The sequence below is a fragment of the Mobula birostris genome, chromosome 23 (genome assembly GCF_030028105.1).
Source record: "Mobula birostris isolate sMobBir1 chromosome 23, sMobBir1.hap1, whole genome shotgun sequence".
NCBI lineage: Eukaryota > Metazoa > Chordata > Chondrichthyes > Myliobatiformes > Myliobatidae > Mobula > Mobula birostris.
The window spans coordinates 6,144,283-6,166,157 of record NC_092392.1 but is presented as its reverse complement, the minus strand read 5'-3'; the positions used below and the strand labels follow the sequence as shown (position 1 = coordinate 6,166,157).

The window sequence follows — 21,875 nt, the reverse complement described above, 5'->3', positions numbered from 1 at the left end:
AGAATGGGAGTTTAGATTGTGAAATGCTCAAGATGTCCCTGAATGGTGCGAAAAGCCAAAGTTGTTATTGACATGGCAAATCCTCCCATGATACAAATGAAAAAGAAAAGGTCTGCAGGAAGTGTCACAGACAAGGTCACAGAGAGAGAATGTGCAAGGCAGACAAAAAGCACAACTGAGTGAAAAATCTCAAACACAAAACTAAGCAAACACATAAAGTTATTGAATGTAAAACAGAATCAGACAACATGGAGTCTGACAAAGGTGAACTGTCATGCCTGGAACTGCATAGTATAACTGAAGCAGATCACAAAATCATTTGGATCACAATAGAAGTGCCGGGTATAAAACTGAAAATAAAGCTGGATACAGGGTCACCTTTATCCATAGTTCTAGAGGCTGATGACAACAGACTGGTTACTAAGATACCATTAGAGAAGACCTTGGTGGTGCTAAAGACTTACATGGGTGAAAAACATGTCTCCCAAAGGCAAACTGAAACTAAATATGACAGACGGAGGCCAGACATTAGAGCTTTGTGTACTGACAATTGGAGGGCCAGCATTTCTTGGACTTTTTGAATGGTTGAGAAAAATCCAACTCGACTGGCACTCAAGCAAAGCCCTTAGTGTGACATCAACGGGCAGCTGCAGCCCAAATGGAAGCTCTAACCAGAGACTGGCACAACTGCTTACTGCTAATGAGAAAATGTTTGAGAAAGGAATAGGTAAACAGATTGAAGACTTGGCCAAAAGCTGTTGTGGATGCCAAAAAATTCAAAATGCATCCTCACAGGCACTGTTAAATCCATGGGAGAGACCAGTTTCACCATGCCAAAGAGTACATATTGACTTTGTTGGACATTCATGGATTCCATGTTTCTGTTTACTGTGGATGCTCATTTGAAGTGGTTATACCAATGAAGTCAACCACCTCAGCAAAGACTGTCTCCGCCCTGAGGACTATGTTCATTGGAAACGGCTTACCAGAACAAATTGCGAGTGACAACGGACCACAATACATGTCTGAACTCTTCAGATTGTTCATGAAGAAAAATGGCAAGTCAGCTCTTTCCTCACCACCCAGCAGCGAATGGGTTGGCTGAAAGGTGTGTCCAAACCTCCAAGAAGTCCATTAAAGCAATGGAGAAGGAGGGCATTTCTCTACAGCAGAAGGTGGACGGTTTGTTTTTTGTGTATCGGAACTCTGTTCATGTCAGGACAGGTCAAACACCTGCATTGCTGTTCATGAACAGGAATCTGGGATCTCGCGTAGACCTCCAGAAACCAGATCTATGCAGGGAAGTGCAGAATAAACAGTCCAACCAGTTGCCAAGTGAAGCAGCAAGGAGCTTCGAGATTGGACTGGAAGTCCTAGCGAGCGATTATTGAGAAGACAAGTGGACACCTGGTAGGACAGCTACAAACTGGAGCATTGATGTACGTGGTGGATCAGACATGGAGATGTCATGTGGACCAGATACTGGATGTTCAGCTGAAGGACACACCTGAGTCAACCTCCTCCAACAAGTCGGACACATTACAGTCACCGGACTTGCCTCTCAGTGATGATATCACTGACAACAACGTCACACCGTAAACTGAGAACGTTGTCTTAGACAAGACACCTGCCAAACCTGATGCCTCTCCGCTGGTCCAGAGGCACCTTCTTGAAAGAAACAGCTTTCTGTTAGTATGAAAGCATGTTTATTTGCAATATAGTGGGTTTGTGGAAGGGAAGCTGAATGTTTTATGCATAAAAAATGTTACGTTGCATTAATCTAAAGGAGGGGTAGAAGTGTAATGTATGAATCTATCTCTTTTAGAGCAATGACCCTCCCCCCGGCACCTTCTCTCATGCCCCATCCCCCATAGTTGTGCAAAGATACAACCGAGATGATACCACAGTGTCACTCTTTGGCCTTCCTGGAATCTTCTAGACTCTACTGCAGGCCATGGCAGAGGAGACGAAGTCAGTGTGCTCTCTGGCCTAATTGATGATTTGGCTTCATTGACATGTTCCCTTGCCTAACTGGTTCCCTCTGTGGCTCTGTGGTGCATCTAAACTAGTCACCTTGAACACAGCTTGTGGTATTAGGGCCTCAGTTCTTAACACTTTTTACATAAAATTTCTCCAGAGTAAGTTTTACTGGACTGATTAGTGACCACTTTGAATGTGGTCCTAGTGTTTAATTCTCTTAAGAGATTTCAGATTTTTCAACATTGTCAACCACTTCCCCAATTATAAAATCAATGGGTCACTCGCCTGTTGGCTGAATGGCTGCTTTGTGATGGTTAACCTCTCATTGCCCCATCTCCATTGCCCTTATATCCTTACTTGTCAGAACTGTGAGTGGGAAGGTCACACATCCCACTGGAGAGACTCAGTGTGTCAAGTGGCATCCTCAGCAGTAGGGGAGAATTGTTGACATTCTGGGTCAATTCTATATCGGAACTGAGTGGAGTGGAGAGGTGGCCAGGATACAAAGAGGGAGAGTGTTGAGACTGGGGCTCCGGAGCTGATTGGTGGACTGGGCAAGGGTAGACAACTCGAGCCAGGTAGAGGAGGGGGGGGAGATGCGGAGTTGGGAGACAAGGACAGATGGATGATAGATGGAGACAGACACAGATGCTGCCTGACCCACTCAGTTCCTCCAGTAGATGGTTTGTTGCTCCGGATATCAGCATCTCCTGTCTCCTGTGACTTAAAAAATAATTTGGACTGGTTAGCCTTGCATGGGAGACAAAAGAGGGGTGTTTAGATTTCAAAATTTAACTTGAATTTGAAAGCAAAATGCATCATATGTTCCTTGTGTTTGTGCTTCACAATATAACCAACTGCTGACATGCTTTACCTCCAGAGGCCAGCTTGTGTTCAATCTTATGTAAGACCTCAATTGACGACAGCTGAATGACAGCAGCGTTATGCAGTGTTACTCCAAAGGAAGTATTGCAGCTTCACCCTTTAGCAATGTCACCATGTAATGACTGCGATACTCCGGCATTTGTGGAATGTTAAACCCGTGATCCCTTTGTATCCAAGAATTCCTGTGTGCCAGGTTTCTCTTTAATTTTGCAGCCATGGTTACAATCATTGAGTCTACTCCACCATTTCTTCATGGCTGATCCAAATTTTCCTCTCAGTCCCAGTCTCCTGCCTTCTCCCCGTATCCCTTCATGCCCTGACCAATCAAGAATCTATTCACTTCTACTTTAAATAGACTTAAAGACTTGGCCTCCACAGCTGCCTGAGCCAAAGAATTCCACAGATTCACCACTCTCTGGCTAAAGAAATTCCTCCTCATCTCTGTTCTAAAATGATACCTCTCTATACTGAGATTGTGTCCTTTGGTCTTAGACTCTCCCACTATAGGAAACTTCCTCTCCACATCCACTTTATCAAGGCCTTTCACCATTCGATAGGCTTTAATGAGGTCACCCCTCATTCTTCTGAATTCTAGTGAATACAGACCATCAAATGCTCTTCATATGAAAAGCCATTCAATCCTGGAATAATTTTTGTGAACTCCTTTGAACTCTCTCCAGTTTCAGCTCATCCTTTCTAAGATAGGGAGCCCAAACCTGCTGACAGTACTCCAAGTGAGGCCTCACCTGCACTTCATAAAGTCTCAACATTACATCCTTGCTTTTATATTCTAGTCCTCTTGAAATGAATGCTACCATTGCATTTGCTTTCCTTGCCACACTCAACCTGCAAATTAACCTTTAGGGAATCCTGGACAAGGACTTGCAAGCCCCCTTTGCACCTCCATTTAGAAAATAGTCAACCCTTTCATTTCTTCTACCAAAGTGCATGACCATACACTTCCCAATACTATATTCCAGCTACCATTTCTTGGCGCATTCTCCTAATCTGTTTAAATCCTTCTGTAGCCTCTCTACCTCCTCAAGATCACCTGCTCCTCCACCTGTCTTCATATCATCTGCAAACTTTGCAACAAAGCCTTCAATTCCATCATCCAAATCATTGATATATAATGTAGAAAGAATCGGTCACAACACAGACCCCTCTGGAACACCACAAGTCACCAGCAGCCAGTCAGAAAAGGCTCCCTTCATTCCCAATCTTTACCTCCTGACAATCAGCCACTGCTTTATCCATGCTAGAATCTTTCCTGTAGCTTGTTAAGCAGCCACATGTGTGGCACCTTGTCAAAGTCCCTCTGAAAATTCAAGTACACAACATCAATCAGTTCTCCTTGTCTATCCTTCTTGTTATTTCTTCAAAGAATTCTAACAGGTTTGTCAGGCAAGATTTTCCCATGAAGAAATCATGCTGACTATGGTCTATTTTATCATGTGCCTCTCAGTAATCTGAGACTTCATCCTTAAATTTTAACTCCAACATCTTCCCAACCACTGAGATCAGACTAACTGGCCTATAGTTTACTTTCTACTGCCTCCCTCCCTTCTTGAAGAGTGGAGTAACTTCTGCAATTTTCCTGTCTTCCAAAACCATTCCAGAATCCAGTGATTCTTGAAAGATCATTACTGATGCCTCCGCAATCTTTTCAGCCATCTCTTTCCGAACTCTGGGGTGTAAACCCTCTGGTCCAGGTGACTTATGTAACTTCAGATCTTTCAGTTTCCCAAGAACCTTCTCTCTAGTAATGGTAACTTCAGACACTTCATGCCCCCGACACCTGGAACTTCCACCATACTGCTAGTATCTTCCATAGTGAAAACTGATGCAAAATACTTATTTAGTTTGTCTGCCATTTTGTTGTCCCCCACTACAACCTCTCCAGCATCATTTTCCAATGGTCCACTCTCACTTCTCTTGTACACATTATGTATCTGAAGAAACTTTTGGTATCTTCTTTAATATTATTGGCTAGCTTACTTTTGTATTCCTTAATGACTTTTTAGTTTCCTTCTGTTGGTTTTTAAAAGCTTCCCAATCGTCTGATCTTCCCACTAATTTTTGTTCTATTATTTGCTCTCTCTTACACTTTAATTTCTCTTGTTAGCACGGCTGTGTCATCTTTCCTTTAGAGTACTTCTTCTTTGTTTGCGATGTATATATCCTGTGCCTTCCATATTGCTTCCAGGAATTCCAGCCATTGCTGCTCCGTCGTCATCGCTGCCAGTGTTGTTTTCCAGTCAGTTCTGGTTATATTATGATCACCTTCCCCTAAGGGTTCTTTTACCTTAAGCTCTTTAATCAATTCTTGTTCATTGCACAACACCCTGTTGCATTCTGAAACCATTAAAGATGTAAGGATTAGCTTGATTTGTCACATGTACAACAGAACGAAATGTGCATCATTTGCTTCAACAACAAATGCAATCTGAGTTAGTGCTGGGGGCAGCTCACAATTGTTGTGCTTCTGGCACCAACGTAGCATGCCCACAGCTTACTAACGCAAAACTATGCCTTTGGAATGTTGGAGGGGAACCCTGAGGTCCCAGGGAGAACCTACAAGCTCCTTACAGATGGGGAATAGAACTCGAATCTCTAGCACTGTAAGACGTTATGTTAGCCATTACGTTGCCTTTCTACCTGTGCTCATTTCTCCCTGCCTATTGAAAATGGTTGACTCAGGTTTATTTAAAATGTTCTAACATACGGTGATTTAAATCTGCTCGTCTTCAGCATCTCAGCACAGAGTAACTTTGCGGTAGGTGCAGTAGTGAATGCCACGTTTGGTTCCATCACCGAGTTGACCTTCTACATCACCGCTCTGATCAAAGGCAGCCGTAAAGGGAACAAGTGTTATGAGGAAGTGGTGAAAAGCGCCCTGACTGGAACCTTGTTGGGATGTGTCCTCTTTATTCCGGTACGTTACTCGAGTTGCTTGCTTTTGCCTGGCTCATGAGGTGCATTTGGGACCATTACTGGTTGGAGTTTAGAAGAATGAGTTGGGGGATCTCATTGAAACCTACCAAATATTGAAAAGCCTAGAGAAAGCGGAGCTGGAGAGGATGTTTCCAATACTGAGACAGTCTTGGACGAGGGGGCACAGACTCAGAATAAAAGAATGTCCCGTTAGATCAAAGATGAGGATTTTCTTTAGCCGGAGCATTGGTGAATCTGTGAAATTCAAAGGTTTAGGGGTACAATTTAATGTCAGAGAAATGTATACAATATACATCCTGAAATGTTCTTTCTTCACAAACATCCACGAAAACAGAGGAGTGCCCCAAAGAATGAATGATAGTTAAATGTTAAAACTCCAAAGTCCCTCCCCCAGCTCCCCCACCCCGTGCGTAAGCGGCCGCAAGCAACAACCCCCCCTCCCCACACCAGCAGAAAAAAGCATCGGCAGCGCCACTGAGCACTCAAGTGTGAGCAAAGCAACAGTAAAGACACAGGCTTGCAGTACCCCAAAGACCTGGCGTTTCACCCGGTATTCGACATACCGCAGGTTCTCGCTCCCTAATAAAGGAGAAAGAGGTGTCTCCATTTTCCCAGCGAGCGGGGAGACATAACAAACAACTCACTGGTTTATGATGTTAAAAGTCCGTTACGTCGCTTTGTTGGAGCTCTGTCTGAAGATCGCAAAGATCCCGGGTATTTCAACTCCCCCGACGACACACAGGTCTCCTGCCGTGACACCCCTCAATCCGCCCGGCTCCAGGGCCCCAAGATCCTAGGCTTCCAAATCCGAGCCTGACTCTTAGGCCGAGTTATTGATGTGCCGAACAACGGCCAGTTATGGAACCCCGAGAGCAGGTCCCATTTCCACAAAGAACTGTAGTCAGCGTGTAACTCCAGGTCAGGGTCTTCAAAAGAACCCCGAAAGGGAAAAATAGAGATATTAAAGATGGAAATAGAGCTGTTTCCAAAGATGCAAGCAGAGGAGTTGCTGTTAGACGCCATTAACCCTCCTAAGCTCCACCTCATTGCTACAAACTTCTGTGAAAGCCAAGTCATAAGGTATTTTTAAAGCAGATATTGCTAGGTTCTTGATTAGAAAGGGCTTCGAAGGTTATGGGTTGAAGGCAGGAGAATGGGGTTTGTGAGTGAAAATATATCACCTATGATGGGAGCAGACCTGATGGGCCAAATGGCCTAATTCTGCTCCTATGACTTGTGGTCTAATGGAAACTTTAGTCTGCAGTGTTAAAATTCTCTTGGTCAGGAGAAGAACTGATCCAGTCATTTGCCACTTATCTGACCTCTAACTCTCTCTCACGCCTGCGAAATTGGACTTCTCATGAATCGGTATTGGCTCTGCAACCATATCGCTTTGTAACCAAATCTCTCATCTCCAGACCTCTCACTGGGCAGTAGGGATAAGTTTTTGAATGTAGCATCTTCGTTTAAGGTTCTGCCCTGCTACGGTAAGACTGCTTAACCAGCACCAAGTCCTGAGTGTAGAGGATTATCTGGTTTTCTGGACTTTTGGTTGTGTTTTAGGGATGCAGCACAGTAACGACCCAACGATCCTATATCGCCCATTTACACTTGTCTGACCAATTAACCTACTTACGCACACGTCCTTGTAACGTGGGAGGTACCCACGCGGTGTCAGGGAGAACGTCCAAACTCCTCACAGCAAGGGATCACTGGTGCTGTAATTGAGTTACGCTAACCACTGTGCTTCTGTGTTGCACCCAAGCCAACCCTGTGTTCAATCTGACCCATAGCCCATTTCCCTCCATTTTCCTTTCATCCACGTGCCTAGGAGTCCTTTAAATGCCCCCTGTTGCATCAGCCTCAACCACCACCCCAGTCACTTGCCCCTCTGTATATTAACAAGAAAATACCTCCTGACATCTCCCTGAACTTCCCTCCAGTCACCTTAAAATTTGGAGAATGCAGGTTGAGGTGTTCCCCTGTAAATTACAGGACGTGCTGAAGTAGGGTTTGCAGACAGCCCAGGGGCTTTGTTTGACCTTCACTGTTGTGTCTGGGTTAACTTTTTTATAGAGTTGTAATGCAAAGTGTGGGTCGCGGAATATGGTCTGGTGGAGTAAATCTGCTACTTCCTAAATTTTAAAGAGATTCTGGAAACTGCGAGCTTTGTAAATCCCTGCGGTTTAGTTCGTTTTGCAGCAGAAACTGACAGGCAACTTGTCGTCCAGGGTATCTCCATGGTGATCGGAGGTTGCAAGCACCAGGAGCAGCGGTTCAACAGCCGGTCGGCTGGCATCAGCTCAGCGTTGCTCTTCATATCCGTGGGAGGTAGGTATGGAGGTGGGCGCCTGATTATCCTGACATTACAACTCTGTGCTCTCGACCGAAAATGCCTACTAAAGGTACCACTTGGAGACGGTACAAACTCAAACATAATATATGAGATTCACACCATGTTTCCAGTCTAATATGCTCATTTGTGAGGGACTAGCTGCTGTCATTAGGTGGAATAATGTTCTTTTCAAATTCAAAACCCATGTTGAGGGGGCATTGCTTGGTCTTAGTATCTCAGAGAATGGATTCAGTTGGATGAGTTGCAGCCTCTTGATTCCACAATCATCCAGTCAGGTTATGGCTGATCAAGTCCATTTACCCGGCATTGCTTTATATCCATTGATTCATTCTGAATCAAAAATTTAACACACTATTTTAAATTCTTTCTGGTCCATAGTCATTGAAGAGATGAAATACTAGGTTCTTTTTCTCTTTAATAAATTTAAAAATTTCTTCCTGATCTCGTTAAATATTGAAGTGTCTCGCACTACACTTCCATCATTCCTTGGTTCCTGCTCTAGAAAAGTGGGATTTTATTAGAGTTGGGAAATAATCATCATTTCCACACCAAATAAAAGTTTTTGGATGGTTGGGAATGACTGAGGATTGGGACTTGCTATGGGCACTCTTATCTAGTGTGTGGAACACTCACAAGACGCTGGAGGAACTCAGCAGGTCCAGCAGCATCTGTGGAAACGATCAGTCAAAGTTTTGGGCTGGAATCCTTTGTCAGGACTGAAGAGGGAGGAGGCAGAGGCCCTGTAAAGAAGGTGGGGGGAGGGTCTAGTGTGTGGATCTGGTAATTAGGATCATCATTCCTTTGGCCAGAATTTGTGTCTGTCTTCAGGGAAAAGTTGCTTTCACAATCGGTCATACATAATTGTTGGGAGCAAATCTGGGTGGACAGGCCAAGATCTGAATTTGTTAAAGATGTCGCGTTCTCTTGCACTGAAATTGCTGGGGCAGTGATTTTTGTGGCTACAGGTGACCTGTTAAAGAAGATAATGCGTAGCTGGTTTTGTTTGTATTTTTATTTCTCTAGGTGTGTTTGCACCAACTCTCTTCTCCAAAGCCTACGGAAACCTCATTTGTCAAGGCTGCACCAACTCAACACAGAATGAATCTGGTCCCTTTGAATGTGATGACTGTCACTTCAGTGTGGTATAGCCTTACTCTCTTAATTACTGCTACCGTCTCAAGCTTGCTGTCTTGCCCAATTAGTTTTCTAGTTCAGAAATGCTGAGTTGTGCAGAAGTCATTTGGGGAGAGGAGTGGATGGGAAAAAGTGACAAAAACTCCCGGGAGCCTCCCGGCTTGATGGTGATGTCTGTTTTGGGATGTGCACTGTACAGTTCAAGTTGCTCCTGATGTGAATCCATTACCTCTTGTCTGTGAGTGAAGACAAGCTCAGTTTTCCTGTTGGGGTTAGACAACATCTTGCCCAGATTATTTAGGTTTGGACCCAATCAACATGAGAGGTCTACTGCATTTTCAGTTCTTATTTCCAGTTCTTATTTCCAGTTATCAGCATTATGTTTGTATGTTTATTTTTTATGATTTTTTAATCATAAAAGTTATTCACAAACACGAGAAAATCTGCAGCTGCTGCAAAATGCTGGAGGGACTCAGCAGATCAGGCAGTCCGGATGAGAGGTCTCGGCCCGAAACATCGACTGTTTACTCTTTTCCATCGATGCTGCCTGGCCTGCTGAGTTCCTCCAGCATCTTGTGTGTGTTGCACTAGAGTTATTCTTTATTTTATTGTAAAAAATCTCTTTTTGGTGTCCAGTCATTCTGCCTTCTGTAGTATCCTCTCCTGGGTCCCAGGCACAGGGTGTTACAAAGCTCTGACAGGACTTGCTGTGTGTAACCAAGTGTGCTTAATGTGCACAATTAATATCCCATGTTTCATTGCCAGCTGGCAAGTTTGTGTTCGGTCCCGGTCACCTCATTATAGGAAGAACGTGGAGGCTTCAGCGAGGACGGAGAAAAGATTTACCAGGGGGCTGCCTGGATCAGAGAGCGTGTCTTATGAGGATAGGTTGAGTGACATGGGGTTCTTCTCTATGGAGTGGAGGAGGATGAGAGGTGACTTGATAGAGATCTGTAAGATCAATAGAGTGGATAGCCAGTACCTTTTCTCCAGGGCGGCAATGGCTAATACGAGGGGCATAACTTTAAGATGTCTGGAGAAAAGTATAGTGGGGTGTCAGGTAGGTTTTGTTTAAACACAGTGATGGGTGTGCAGAATGCCCTGCCTGTGATGGTGGTACAGGCAGATACGTTAGGGATATTTAAGAACCATGGAGAGCTATGTGGGAGAGAAGAGTTAGGTTGATCTTGGGGTAGGTTAAAGGTTGGTATAGCATTGTGGGCAGAAGGGACTGTTCTGAGCTGTACTGTTCTATGTAATCACCGCTTTGCAGTACAGAGTGTGGTCAGTATTTTGATTTCTGCTACCACCACTCCCGTTGCCAGCCCTGTTCTGCGACTTGTTTTCATTTAATGCGGTCTCAGTGATGCTTTGCAGTCATTGCATTGAGGAGGCAATTGAAGCTTGAAGCAGCCGATGGATTTCACCACTCCTATTTTCCTTCCTCCCAGCTGCAGGACAATGCCTTGTTTCACAGCCACGTCCAGTAAGTAAACGGGAAATTACGCGGTGCCTTGTAATTGCTCTGCTAGGACTGGGGGTGGGGGTGGGGGGAGATTACTGGTGATGATGAAAGGTGGTGGGGGTACAAGGAGATGCTGGGACTGAACATGTATGGAAACAGTCAGAGTCCTAGTCCTAGTAATTGATAAAATAAATAACTAAAATGGCTGGAAATGTGTATGAACTGCTTGTAATTCTCCTAACTATCCAATGGTAGAAATTGGGCTCTATGTATGTGGGTTATGTTGCTTGCTACCACTTCTGTTGACTCCTTCACAAATTGTAAGTTTATCAGACTGTCTGGTATTAAAGGAGTATAAGAGCAGGGTATTCTCTAGTTAAATATTGGCAAGGCGAGGTTGTATTTCACATTTCCTGTCACTGACTCGGTCTTCCTCCTCAATAGCTGTCTGACACGGGATCAAATATGACACCATTGGTGTTGGTGACTCCAGCCATCTCTCACCTTACTCACTGCTTATTGCCTTCTCTTTTCCCCTGACTGTACTGAGTTAGTCCCAACCTACCCCCTCACTCTGCCCCTTAAACTTGACGTTCTCCAGATTCCTCCTGGCAATATCCTTTGCCCCATTTACCCATGGTCCACACTGGCTCCCAGTTAGGTAATGGCTCTATTTCTGAAATACCCCTTGTAGTGTTTTTTGAAATCAGCACATGATCTCATTTATCTTGTTTGCTCTCGCTGCCCCTCCCTCCTCCATGTGGTTCTGTCTGTCCAAAGATCCTCTCTGTTCCTTGTACTCCATCCCTCATCTCTCTGCACACATTGTGTGTGAGTGTCGCTCTCATGCCCGTGCTCTCCCCTGCCTTTTGCCACGCTGTCAGTGTTCCTTCTGTTGCTTTTTCGAGGTTCTTGTGATCTTTGGGCAGAGTGAAGGCTATAATAAGATATTATCTCTGCTATGCTACAGATAGCTGTTTCCTCTAACGGTCATTATTTCTTTGTCCTTTAGGCCTCTAATCCACACTGTGTGTATACTTCTCCCGGCATCGTATGTGATTGGTCTCATTTTTGCTCTGAAGACTCATACCCACATCTATGATATTCATATCAGCGGCTGTCATGGTATGTCGCTCTTCACGACTTTGGTTAAGTTGCATTTTTTTTCTTGGTTGACCATTAAGATAGCGTTGGCAGCAGGGAAAAACCACTTTACTTGCACACTGCCCTCTCCTGGTTAAAGATGTACCCTGTATCGATCCACGTTCTTTCACTTCACTTGGGGGCACTTTCAGTGAGATGGCATGATTGCCGTGCATCCTGTTAATACCACTGATAAACATCAAACAGTACAGCATAGAACAGTCTTTCCGGCCCAGGATGTTTTGCAAATCTTTTATCCTATCTGAGATCAATCTAGCCCTTCGCTCCTACATAGACCTCCAGTTTTCTTTCACCCATTAGAGTCTCATAAGCAACACATAAACAAAACGCTGGGGGATCTCAGCAGGCCAGGCAGCATCTATGGAGAAGAGTGCAGTCAATGTTTCAGGCCGATTCCCTTCAGATTGAAGAATCTCAGCCCGAAACGTCGACTGCACTCTTTTTCCATAGATGCTGCCTGGCCTGCTGAGTTCCTCCAGCATTTTGTGTGTGTTGATTGGACTACCAGCATCTGCAGATTTCCTTGTTTGTAGAATCTCTTAAGTTTTCCCAATGAGTCTGCTTCTACACCACTCCTGTTCCATATACCCACCACTCTGTTTAAAAAAAAATAACACCTGACATTTATCTCCCCCCACTCCTATTACTTTCCACCAATCATCCTAAAGTTATGTTTAGGAAAAAGTCGCTGGTTATCCACTCTATCAATCCTTCCTATCACTTTGTACACCTTTAGCAAGTAACCTCTCAACATCCTTTGCTCCAAGGAGAAACATCCTGGCTTGCTCAACCTTTCCTTATAAGACATGAGGAAAATTAATCTCTGGATTGTATATGGTAACATGTATGTACTTTGATAATAAAATTTACTTTGAACTCTGAACATGCTCTCTAATCAAGGGAACATCTTGGTAAGTCGCTTGTTCAGTAGATGGAGAAAAGGTGATCATAACCCTCATTTGTGTTCTATTGAGGTGATGGTGTGAACCAACCAGGTTTCAAGTGTAGAGAGATATCAAAGTGGAAGTCCCCTCCCTAAAGGTTATGTTTATGGGTGTGTCTCCACATGGTGGAGAAGGCTTGAAACGAGTGATGGTCTTCTTCTATTTCTGAATTCTTGGCTGAGGAAACAAACAGCAAAACACTCCAAATGATCATGTCTTCATGGGTTGTGTTGGGCCAATAGGTTCCTGCTCCTGGACCTGGCCAGGACGGCCATTTAGGAGTGCAGGTGGTGGGCAGTCGCTGGCTGTGCCCAGGCCAGCTGCCTACCCTGCTTCTGGGGATACGTTCATGCTCGGGTGTCCTTGGAGAGGGAGCACGCAGTCACAATGGAGGATTTGCAGGAATGGTGGCCCCCCCAGGAATTGACTGTTTTATAGGCAGTAATAATCATATTTTAATTTGAATTTGTTCACTGTTTGCGTTTTGTTTTTGTGTGAATAAACTTTGGTAGTTTTATATATATATATATATATATATATAAAAGATTCTTGCTTGGCTAGAGACATGGTGTCTCCAGTCTAACCTTATAGTGCATGGTGCTTTTCTATAGAGCAGAAGTCCAGAAGGGATGTGTTTGAAGAAGATAAAAATTAGAGATAGGGTAGACTGCAAGAAACTTTTCCATATCAGAGGTAGATACAACTCGAGATCGTGTACTTGGTAAGAGTTCGGGAGTGGATCTTTGGGATCCTTTATTGTTTTATGATTATGAAGACACGTAGTCCTCTTTTATTGTCATTTAGTAATGCGTGCATTAAGAAATGATACATTATTTCCTCCAGTGTGATATCACAAAACACAGGACAAACCAAGACTGAAAAAACTAACAAAACCACATAATTATAACATATAGTTACAACAGTGTACAATTACCATAACTTGGATAAGAAGTCCATGAGCACAGTAAAGTTAAAAGTCTCTCAAGTGTCCCACATCTCACGCAAACGGGAGGAGGAAGAATAACTCTCCCTGCCATGCTGACCACAATCCGACTCTTGAGTCATCCGAAAACTTCGAGCTCTGATCAGCTCTCCGACACTGAGTAGTGAGCGCCATCTCTGTCCGAGCGATTCAACCTCCTTCTCAGTCGCCAAAAGCAGGCAAGGCCGGGGATTTTGAGGCCTACCCTCCGAAAGATTCCCGACCACGCAGTAACGACAGCGGCGAACGAGCGTTTCAGAAATTTCTCCAGATGTTCCTCTGTGCTTTCACGTCCATCCTCCATCAAATCAGAATTGTCCACGGCCTCTATTTAACAGATACAATATCATTTTTCCCCGGAGGGCTGCGTAGGCGCGCCGCCATCTTCTCCTTCCGCACTGGAACGCACTGCCTGTGAGAGCGATGGAAGCAGTTGCTGGCAGCATTCTAGATGAACACTTCACACAACAGGGCTGTTGGGCCAACTACTGGAAGATGGGATTAATACCAATTGGTGCCCACTGGTTAAGTGTAGACATAATGAGCCAAACGGCCTGTTTCTATGCCGTATGGTCTATCAGAATCAAGTTTAGTACCACAGGCCCAAGTTGTGGGAGTCTGTTGTTTTATGGCAGCAGATGTTGCAATACGTTATAATATAAAGCTATAAATGACTTGAGTAGTGCAAAAAGAGAGGGGCAAAGGTAGAGCAATTCCATTCAGAAAATCTATTCCGAAATCTGATGATGGGGGAGATGAAGCTTTGAGTGTGGGTCTTCAGACACCTGTACCTGTACCTGATGGTAGCAATGAGAAGAGGGCATGTCCCGGGTGATGGGGAGGTCCTTGATGATGGATGCTACCTTTTTGAGGCATCGCTTTTTAAAGGTATCCTCGATGCTGGGAGGCTAGTTCCCATAACATTTCAACTGCAGTATTAAGCTTAGCGTAAATATATGTAGCTGAGGCTATTATTATGCAAGCGTTGATGGTGATTTGAATGTCCCTGCTCAGATGGTTTTTCAGTATTGAATCACTGACGGTGGCTTTGGTGTTGAGAACAAGTGATTGCTTCCTGAATACAATTGGTGATCTTCAGCAGCACCTTCCCAAGTCATTTTTGGGTGTTTAGAGGTAAATGTGTGCCAATGGGACTGTAGCTTTGAATGGAGGGAAGTATTGGGGGGGGGGGGTGGAGATGTGAGAGGTAGGATTTTAGAGAATGGTAGGTGGTGGAACACATTGCCAGAGGTTGTGGTAGAGGCAGATACATTAGGGATATTTAGGCATGTGAATGAAAGAAAAATAGAGAACTATAGTGCTATGAAGTTTGTCTCTTTCTCTCTTTCTGCAAAAGTATGACCTAAAATGTGATCAGATCCTCACCCAAGTCTTAAAAGTAGACAAAGAGAACCCAATTAAATAAATAACACAAAAAACATTGTTCATTTATTTATTGAGAAAACTGATCCAATATTACATGTAATTATTGGAAAGAGTATGTGAAATTATGTGAACCTTTCCTTTCAGTAACTGGTGTGGCCCTCTTGTACAGCAATAAATTCAACCAAATGTTTCCAGTAACTGTTGGTCAGTCCTGCACATTGGCTTGGAGGAATTTTAGACTGTTCCTCCTTCTAAAAAAACTGCTTCAACTCGGGAATGTTGGTGAGCTTCCTTGCATGAAATGCTGCTGAAGGTCCTTCCACAACATTTCTATTGGATTAAGGTCAGGACTTTGACTTGGCCATTCCAAAACACAAACTTTCTTCATTGTAAACCAGTCTGTTGATTTATTCTTGTGTTTCATATCATTGTCTGCTTGCATTATCCAACTTCTATTAAGCTTCAGGTGACGGACTTCTACCCTGACATTCTCCTGTAATTTGTCTTGATACAATTTGAATTTATTGTTCCCTCGACGATTACAAGCTGAGCAGACCCTGAGACAGCCAAACCACCCCAAACCATGATGTTCCTTCCATTGTGTTTCAGTGTTGGTGTTGGTGTGCAATGCTGTCTTTCCTCCAAACATAGCAATGTGTATTTCTGCCAAGAAGTTCAACTTCTTTCTCATCTCTTCACAGAATATTGTCCCAGAAGCATTGTAGAACATCCAGGTGGTCTTTTGCAAACTTGAGACATGCAGCAATGTCTTTTTTGGAGAGCAGTGGTTTCCTCCATGGTGTCCTTCCATGAACACATTCTTGTTCAGTGTTTTTCTTATAGTGGACACGTGAACAGGGACTTTAGCAAGTTCTAGAGATTTCTGCAGGTCTTTTGCTGTTACCCTTGGGTTCTTTTTCACCTCCTTCACTATTGCACATTGTGCTCTTGATGTGATGTTTGCAGGATGCCCACTTCTAGGGAGAGTAGCAACAGTACTGAGTTTCCCCCATTTGTAGATAATTTCTCTTACTGTGGACTGATGAACACGCAGGTCTTTAGAAATGCTTTTGTAGCTTTTTCCAGCTTTGTGCATCTCTACAATTCTTCTTCTAAGGTCCTCTGAAAGTTGTTTTGATCGAGGTGTGGTGCACATAAACAGATCTTTGTTGAGAAGTCAGTAACCTGACTTTGTGTGTCTTTTTTTTTATATAGGGCAGGTCACCTCTACAACCCACACCTCCAATTTCATCTCATTCTTTGGAACACCTGACTCCAAATAACTTTTGACACTGGTGAGATGCTTGTCGAGGGTGACCAGCTCAGTGTCCGTGGCCCGACTTGTTAAATACACTTGGGCCTTTCCTCACTATCATTATCCTATTACATGTCTTTAGCCTGAAATTCTCCTCTCCCATAGAAAGGGTGATGACCTGTGCATGAATCCAACTTGACATTAGGTGTCTTGAATTGTTGGCCTTTGTTGACCTTCAGGGACTTGCTGAATGATAAAGGATGTTTGCCATTTAGCATGTAAAATGAGCTATCTCTGATGGAGCTCTAGTTACTCCTGTCTCTTACATATAAAAGCTTGTTGGCCTAATTTGTGTTGTCTCTGCATTTCCAGGGCACAGCCACAACGTGGTTATTCACTGGTCGCGATGGAGGGCTGTCATACTGCTCATTGTAGCCACTGTTTGCATGTCTGCCTGTGCAGAGTTGGTGTCTGAGCACATTGACCCCTTGTTGTCCAGCTCTGCAGTCTCACCGGTGAGTCTTCATGCATTCCCGCCCCTTTGCTCAATGTTTGAGGGCATCATCACTGAGAAGTATCTTTTCTGAGAATCTCAGTGGTTGTAGTGTAGCAAAAGACAGGCAGTTAAAATTCTCCTGTTCTCTCCCCCCCCCCCCCCCTCACATGCACATCCCAAGTTTGGAGAAAGTGTGGGTCAGAAATGAGGACAGTGGATGAAATCAGTAGAACGTCTGGATTGCTTCATGTGAAGAAGGGTGATGCTGGGTTGGGACTGATCAGAGAATTTAATCCTGTGGAAGGTTTTACAATGGAAGCAGTGGTTCTACCTAATCATTTTGACACATCCCTAGCTTTGACTGGAAATGGGAGGGAATCTGAACTACCTTCTAGTGGCTAGCTTACCACTTTACAGCACGGCACTGATCAAGGTTCAGTTCCCTCTGCTGTCTGTAAGAATCATGTGTGTTTCCGCTGTGTGCTTTGGCTTCCTCCCACATCCCAAAGGCCTACAGGGTAGGGTTAATAAGCTGTGGGCAAGCTGTGTTGGTGTCAGAGCACAACAGTTGTGGGCTGCCTCCAGCACATTGATGCAAACAATACATTTCAATGTATTGCCGCGTACATGTGACAGATGAGCTAACTTTTACATTTCCTCTTGTGTCTTTCTCTATCCCATACAGTACTTCCTTGGTGTAACTGTCTTGGCGATGATTCCTGAGCTTCCTGAAATAGTTAATGGGATCCAATTTGCATTGCAGAACAACATCAGCCTCAGGTAGGCAGTTGATGGGGATGGCTACAATATGATCTCTGACTGTTGATGGGCTGCCTATACCCAGCTGAAGGAAGATTTTTGGTTGCATTTAGAGCATAAGATACAGGAGCAAAATTAGGCCATTCAGCCCATTGAGTCTGCTCTGCCAATCAATCATGGCTGATTTATTTTCTCCCTTCACTCCGTTCTCCACCCTTCTCCCCATAACCTTTTCCACACTTGCTAATTAAGTAACCATCAACTTCCACTTTAAACATACATAATGACTTGGCCTCCACAGACATCTGTGACAATGAATTCTACAGATTCACCACTCTCTGGCTAAAGAAATTCCTCTTCATCTCTGTTCTAAAGGGACGTGCTTCTATTCTGAGGTTGTGCATTCTGGTCCTAGACTATCCCAGTACTGCAAACATTCTCGCTATATCCATTCTATTTAGGCCTTCCAATACTGGGTAGATTTCATAGAAACATAGAAAACCTACAGCACAATACAGGCCCTTCGGTCCTCAGAGTTGTGCCGAACCTTAGAAATTACTAGGCTTACCTCTAGCCCTTTATTTTATTAAGCTCCATGTACCTATCTAAAAATCTCTTAAAAGACCCTATTGTATCCACCTCCACCACCGTTGCCCGCAGCCCATTCCACGCACTCACCACTTACCCCTGTAAAATTTACCCCTGATATCTCCTCTGTACCTACTCCCCAGCACCTTAAACCTGTGTCCTCTTGTGGCAACCATTTCAGCCCTGGGAAAAAGCCTCTGACTATCCACACGATCAATGCCTCTCATCATCTTAAACACCTCTATCAGATCACCTCTCATCCTCCGTCGCTCCAGGGAGAAAAGGCTGAGTTCACTCAATCTATTCTCATAAGGCATGCTCTCCAATCCAGGTAACATCCTTGTAAATCTCCTCTGCACCCTTTCTATGGCTTCCACATCCTTCCTGTAGTGAGATGACCAGAACTGAGCACAGTACTCCAAGTGTAGTCTGATCAGGGTCCTATATAGCTGCAACATTACCTCTCGGTTCCTAAATTCAATTCCACGATTGATGAAGGTCAATGCACCATATGCCTTCTTAACCACCGAGTCAACCTGCGCAGCTGCTTTGAGTGTCTATGGACTCATACCTCAAGATCCCTCTGATCCTCCACACTGCCAAGTCTTACCATTAATACTATATTCTGCCATCATATTTGACCTACCAAAATGAACCACTTCACACTTATCTGGGTTGAACTCCATCTGCCACTTCTCAGCCCAGTTTCGCATCCTATCAATGTCCTGCTGTAATTTCTGACAGCCCTCCACACTACCCACAACACCTCCAACCTTTGTGTCATCAGCAAACCCATCCCTCCACTTCCTCATCCAGGTCATTTATAAAAATCACGAAGAGTAAGGGTCCCAGAACAGATCCCTGAGGCACACTACTGGTCACTGACCTCCATGCAGAATGTGACCCGTCTACAACCACTCTTTGCCTTCTGTGGGCAAGCCAGTTCTGGATCCTATGCCTCCTTACTTTCTCAATAAGCCTTGCATGGGGTACCTTATCAAATGCCTTGTTGCAAAGGCTTCGATGAGAAATGTGTGCTTACCATAAAGTACAAACCTGCTGCAAACCTGTCGGGGTGAGACTGTAATCTACTTTGTGCTCTGTTTGGTTCATCCGCCTTGATTTATCTCCTCAGTTTAGAAGTTGGAAGTTCCATTGCTGTACAAGTGTGTATGCTTCAAATCCCAGTGCTGGTGCTCTTCTCAGTCATTTATGTAAGTAGTTAACTTCTTGGGGGTGTGCTTGTGGAAGTTGCAGTAAGGCAAGGGTTAAAGACGATAGCGTGGGGCAGTTCTAGTCAAGTGAGACCTTTGAACAGAGACGGCTGGAGTCATCTCTGCTGACTACAGATGAGATGGACTGCAGAAGTGTGTACTCAAGCCAAATGAGCGAGACTTTTCCAGCGTCCCTCTACACCGGGGGTGGGACGCCGGATAGAGTAGTGGAGGGATGTGAAGCATTCCCGACCACTAATTTCCAATCTTCACTCTTCACCAATTTCCACTCTTTACCAATTTCAAAATATCATTAGCTGACCACTCGAAGTTTCAATTGACTTTAACCCCTCAATTTTGAGTGGCAATTAATCTTGCGAGTAAAGAATTCAAACGTATACAATTTACAGATATCAATATCTGTAACTGGTAAGCTAACTATTTATAAAAATAGCTGTTTTCTGTTCAGACTTCAGACCAGTGTGTGTGACGGGAGCCTATGCTGTTCTCCTTGTGCACAGGTAAAAAGTGAAAAGAATGGTTGGGACAATAGTGAGCGTGTTCTGGGCCCAGTTATTTTGTCAGTAACGACAGTTATTTCAACATGCTGATTAACTGAAATTATTGCAAATTGCCTCAAATCCTTTAGTGAAGCTCCACTCTTTGAGCAGAGGTTGGGGCAATCTTCAAGGTTGCCAGTTAGCTGGGTGTGATGTCTTCTCTACAGCTTCAGAACTGGTGGAGGGAACTGGAGAAGCAGGGAGAGGAGTAGCAGTTTATAGGATGTGACGAATAAGGGAAAGAAATGGTATAAGATGGTGTAAGAATTCATATGCCCAGTAAAGAAATCTGAATTAAGTGTGGGGCCCATTGAAAGTCACAAAACAGATGATGTTCATCGGGTGAAAGAGGTGGAACTTGAGTAAATTATCTGTGCAGGATAAAGTCTAGAAGGTACAAACAGAAGGTGATGGAAGAAGAAAGGCTGTTGATGTATATGTAACCTTTACTCAGAAGCTAAAGACCTTTGCCAACCTTGTTTTATAGAAATGAGCAATTAATTTTGACTCTAATTGGAGCATTGGGACTGCATTTAACATTGATTAATTTAGTAATATTATGCCAAGGCAGTGATTTCGGCCCAGTACTGACCAGGAGCTGTTTGTTTTGTATTTAGCCTGTAGGTTTCAATCTGCTCTTCAGTGATCTCCATCTCTGGGCATCAATATTCAGTGTCATTTTAATGAACTACATTTTCATGGATGGCAAGAGCGACTACTTCCAAGGTGGGTTGACTTGCATCACTGTTTAGATGAACAACATAGTACATTTTCATGAAGATTACATTGGCAAATAGATGTCAAACAAAAGTTTTGCAGAGTCTCGCATTTGAAAGAAGGGAAGGCTGTTACATACTGAGGTGCAATCAAATGTTCTGTTCCATGTTGGGCTTTGCATTGATTTGATTTTTTTTTGGTCACTGAACATGTGTTTTAAATAGTAGAGTTTCACTACATGATCCTTAGTGTGTTCCCCACTTACAGTTTGGGCATCGGGCATGAGTTAAGTCAGTAACCAACACGAGCTGTGTTCTGCTGGTGAGCATCTGTACGAAACTATTCTGATTGCTTATCTATGAAGGTTTCCATTTATACATTTGGAGGCATCCCAAAGTAGTTTGCAAGCCATGAAATATTTATCGACTGTACACACTTGAACTCAGCAGCTGAGTTGTACAGAGAGCTTTCATACCTTTAGCCAAAAGCCAGTTGTTCATTGTGGGCCAGGACAAAAGAAAAATATATGTAAGGAAGATTTTACTGTTCTGTTTTTGTATTAAATAAGAGCCCTGATTGATGTTTCTTTGATGTCCTGACGAAGGGTCTTGGCCTGAAATGTCGACTGCACCTCTTCCTAGAGATGCTGCCTGGCCTGCTGCGTTCACCAGCAACTTTTATGTGTGTTGCTTGAATTTCCAGCATCTGCAGAATTCCTGTTGTTTGATGTTTCTTTTTGGTTGAATGGAAACAACATTAATTCGATGTGCAACATACAGAATGCTGGAGGAACTCAACAAGTCAGGCAGCATGAAAGGAAGGGAATAAATATTTGGCACTTACGGTGAAGGGTCTTGAACCAAAATATTGACTGTTTATTCCCCTCCATTAATGCTGCTAACTGAGTCTCTCCAGTATTTTGTGAATGTTGCTCAAGATTTCCAGCATGGGCTGAACTTCGTGCTTGATTAAGTGTGATTTGCTTTGTGTAAAATCCGAGAGGAGTGGGGATTGATTTTGAGCTAAATTCCAGTA

The 21,875-nt window shown here is 43.8% G+C and overlaps 1 protein-coding gene across 3 annotated transcripts in view; it reads left to right on the top strand.

Moving 5' to 3' along the window:
* cax1 (cation/H+ exchanger protein 1) overlaps positions 1-21,875 on the top strand; it is a 68,371-nt gene that overhangs the window by 44,271 nt on the left and 2,225 nt on the right. For all 3 annotated transcript variants that reach the window (XM_072241588.1, XM_072241589.1, XM_072241586.1), the window contains 9 exons: positions 5,617-5,800; positions 8,052-8,151; positions 9,200-9,318; positions 10,762-10,796; positions 11,788-11,900; positions 16,879-17,021; positions 17,688-17,782; positions 19,485-19,563; positions 20,741-20,849. In XM_072241588.1, coding sequence (XP_072097689.1) covers positions 5,617-5,800; positions 8,052-8,151; positions 9,200-9,318; positions 10,762-10,796; positions 11,788-11,900; positions 16,879-17,021; positions 17,688-17,782; positions 19,485-19,563; positions 20,741-20,849 — 977 coding nt within the window. The remainder of the gene's footprint in view (positions 1-5,616; positions 5,801-8,051; positions 8,152-9,199; positions 9,319-10,761; positions 10,797-11,787; positions 11,901-16,878; positions 17,022-17,687; positions 17,783-19,484; positions 19,564-20,740; positions 20,850-21,875) is intronic.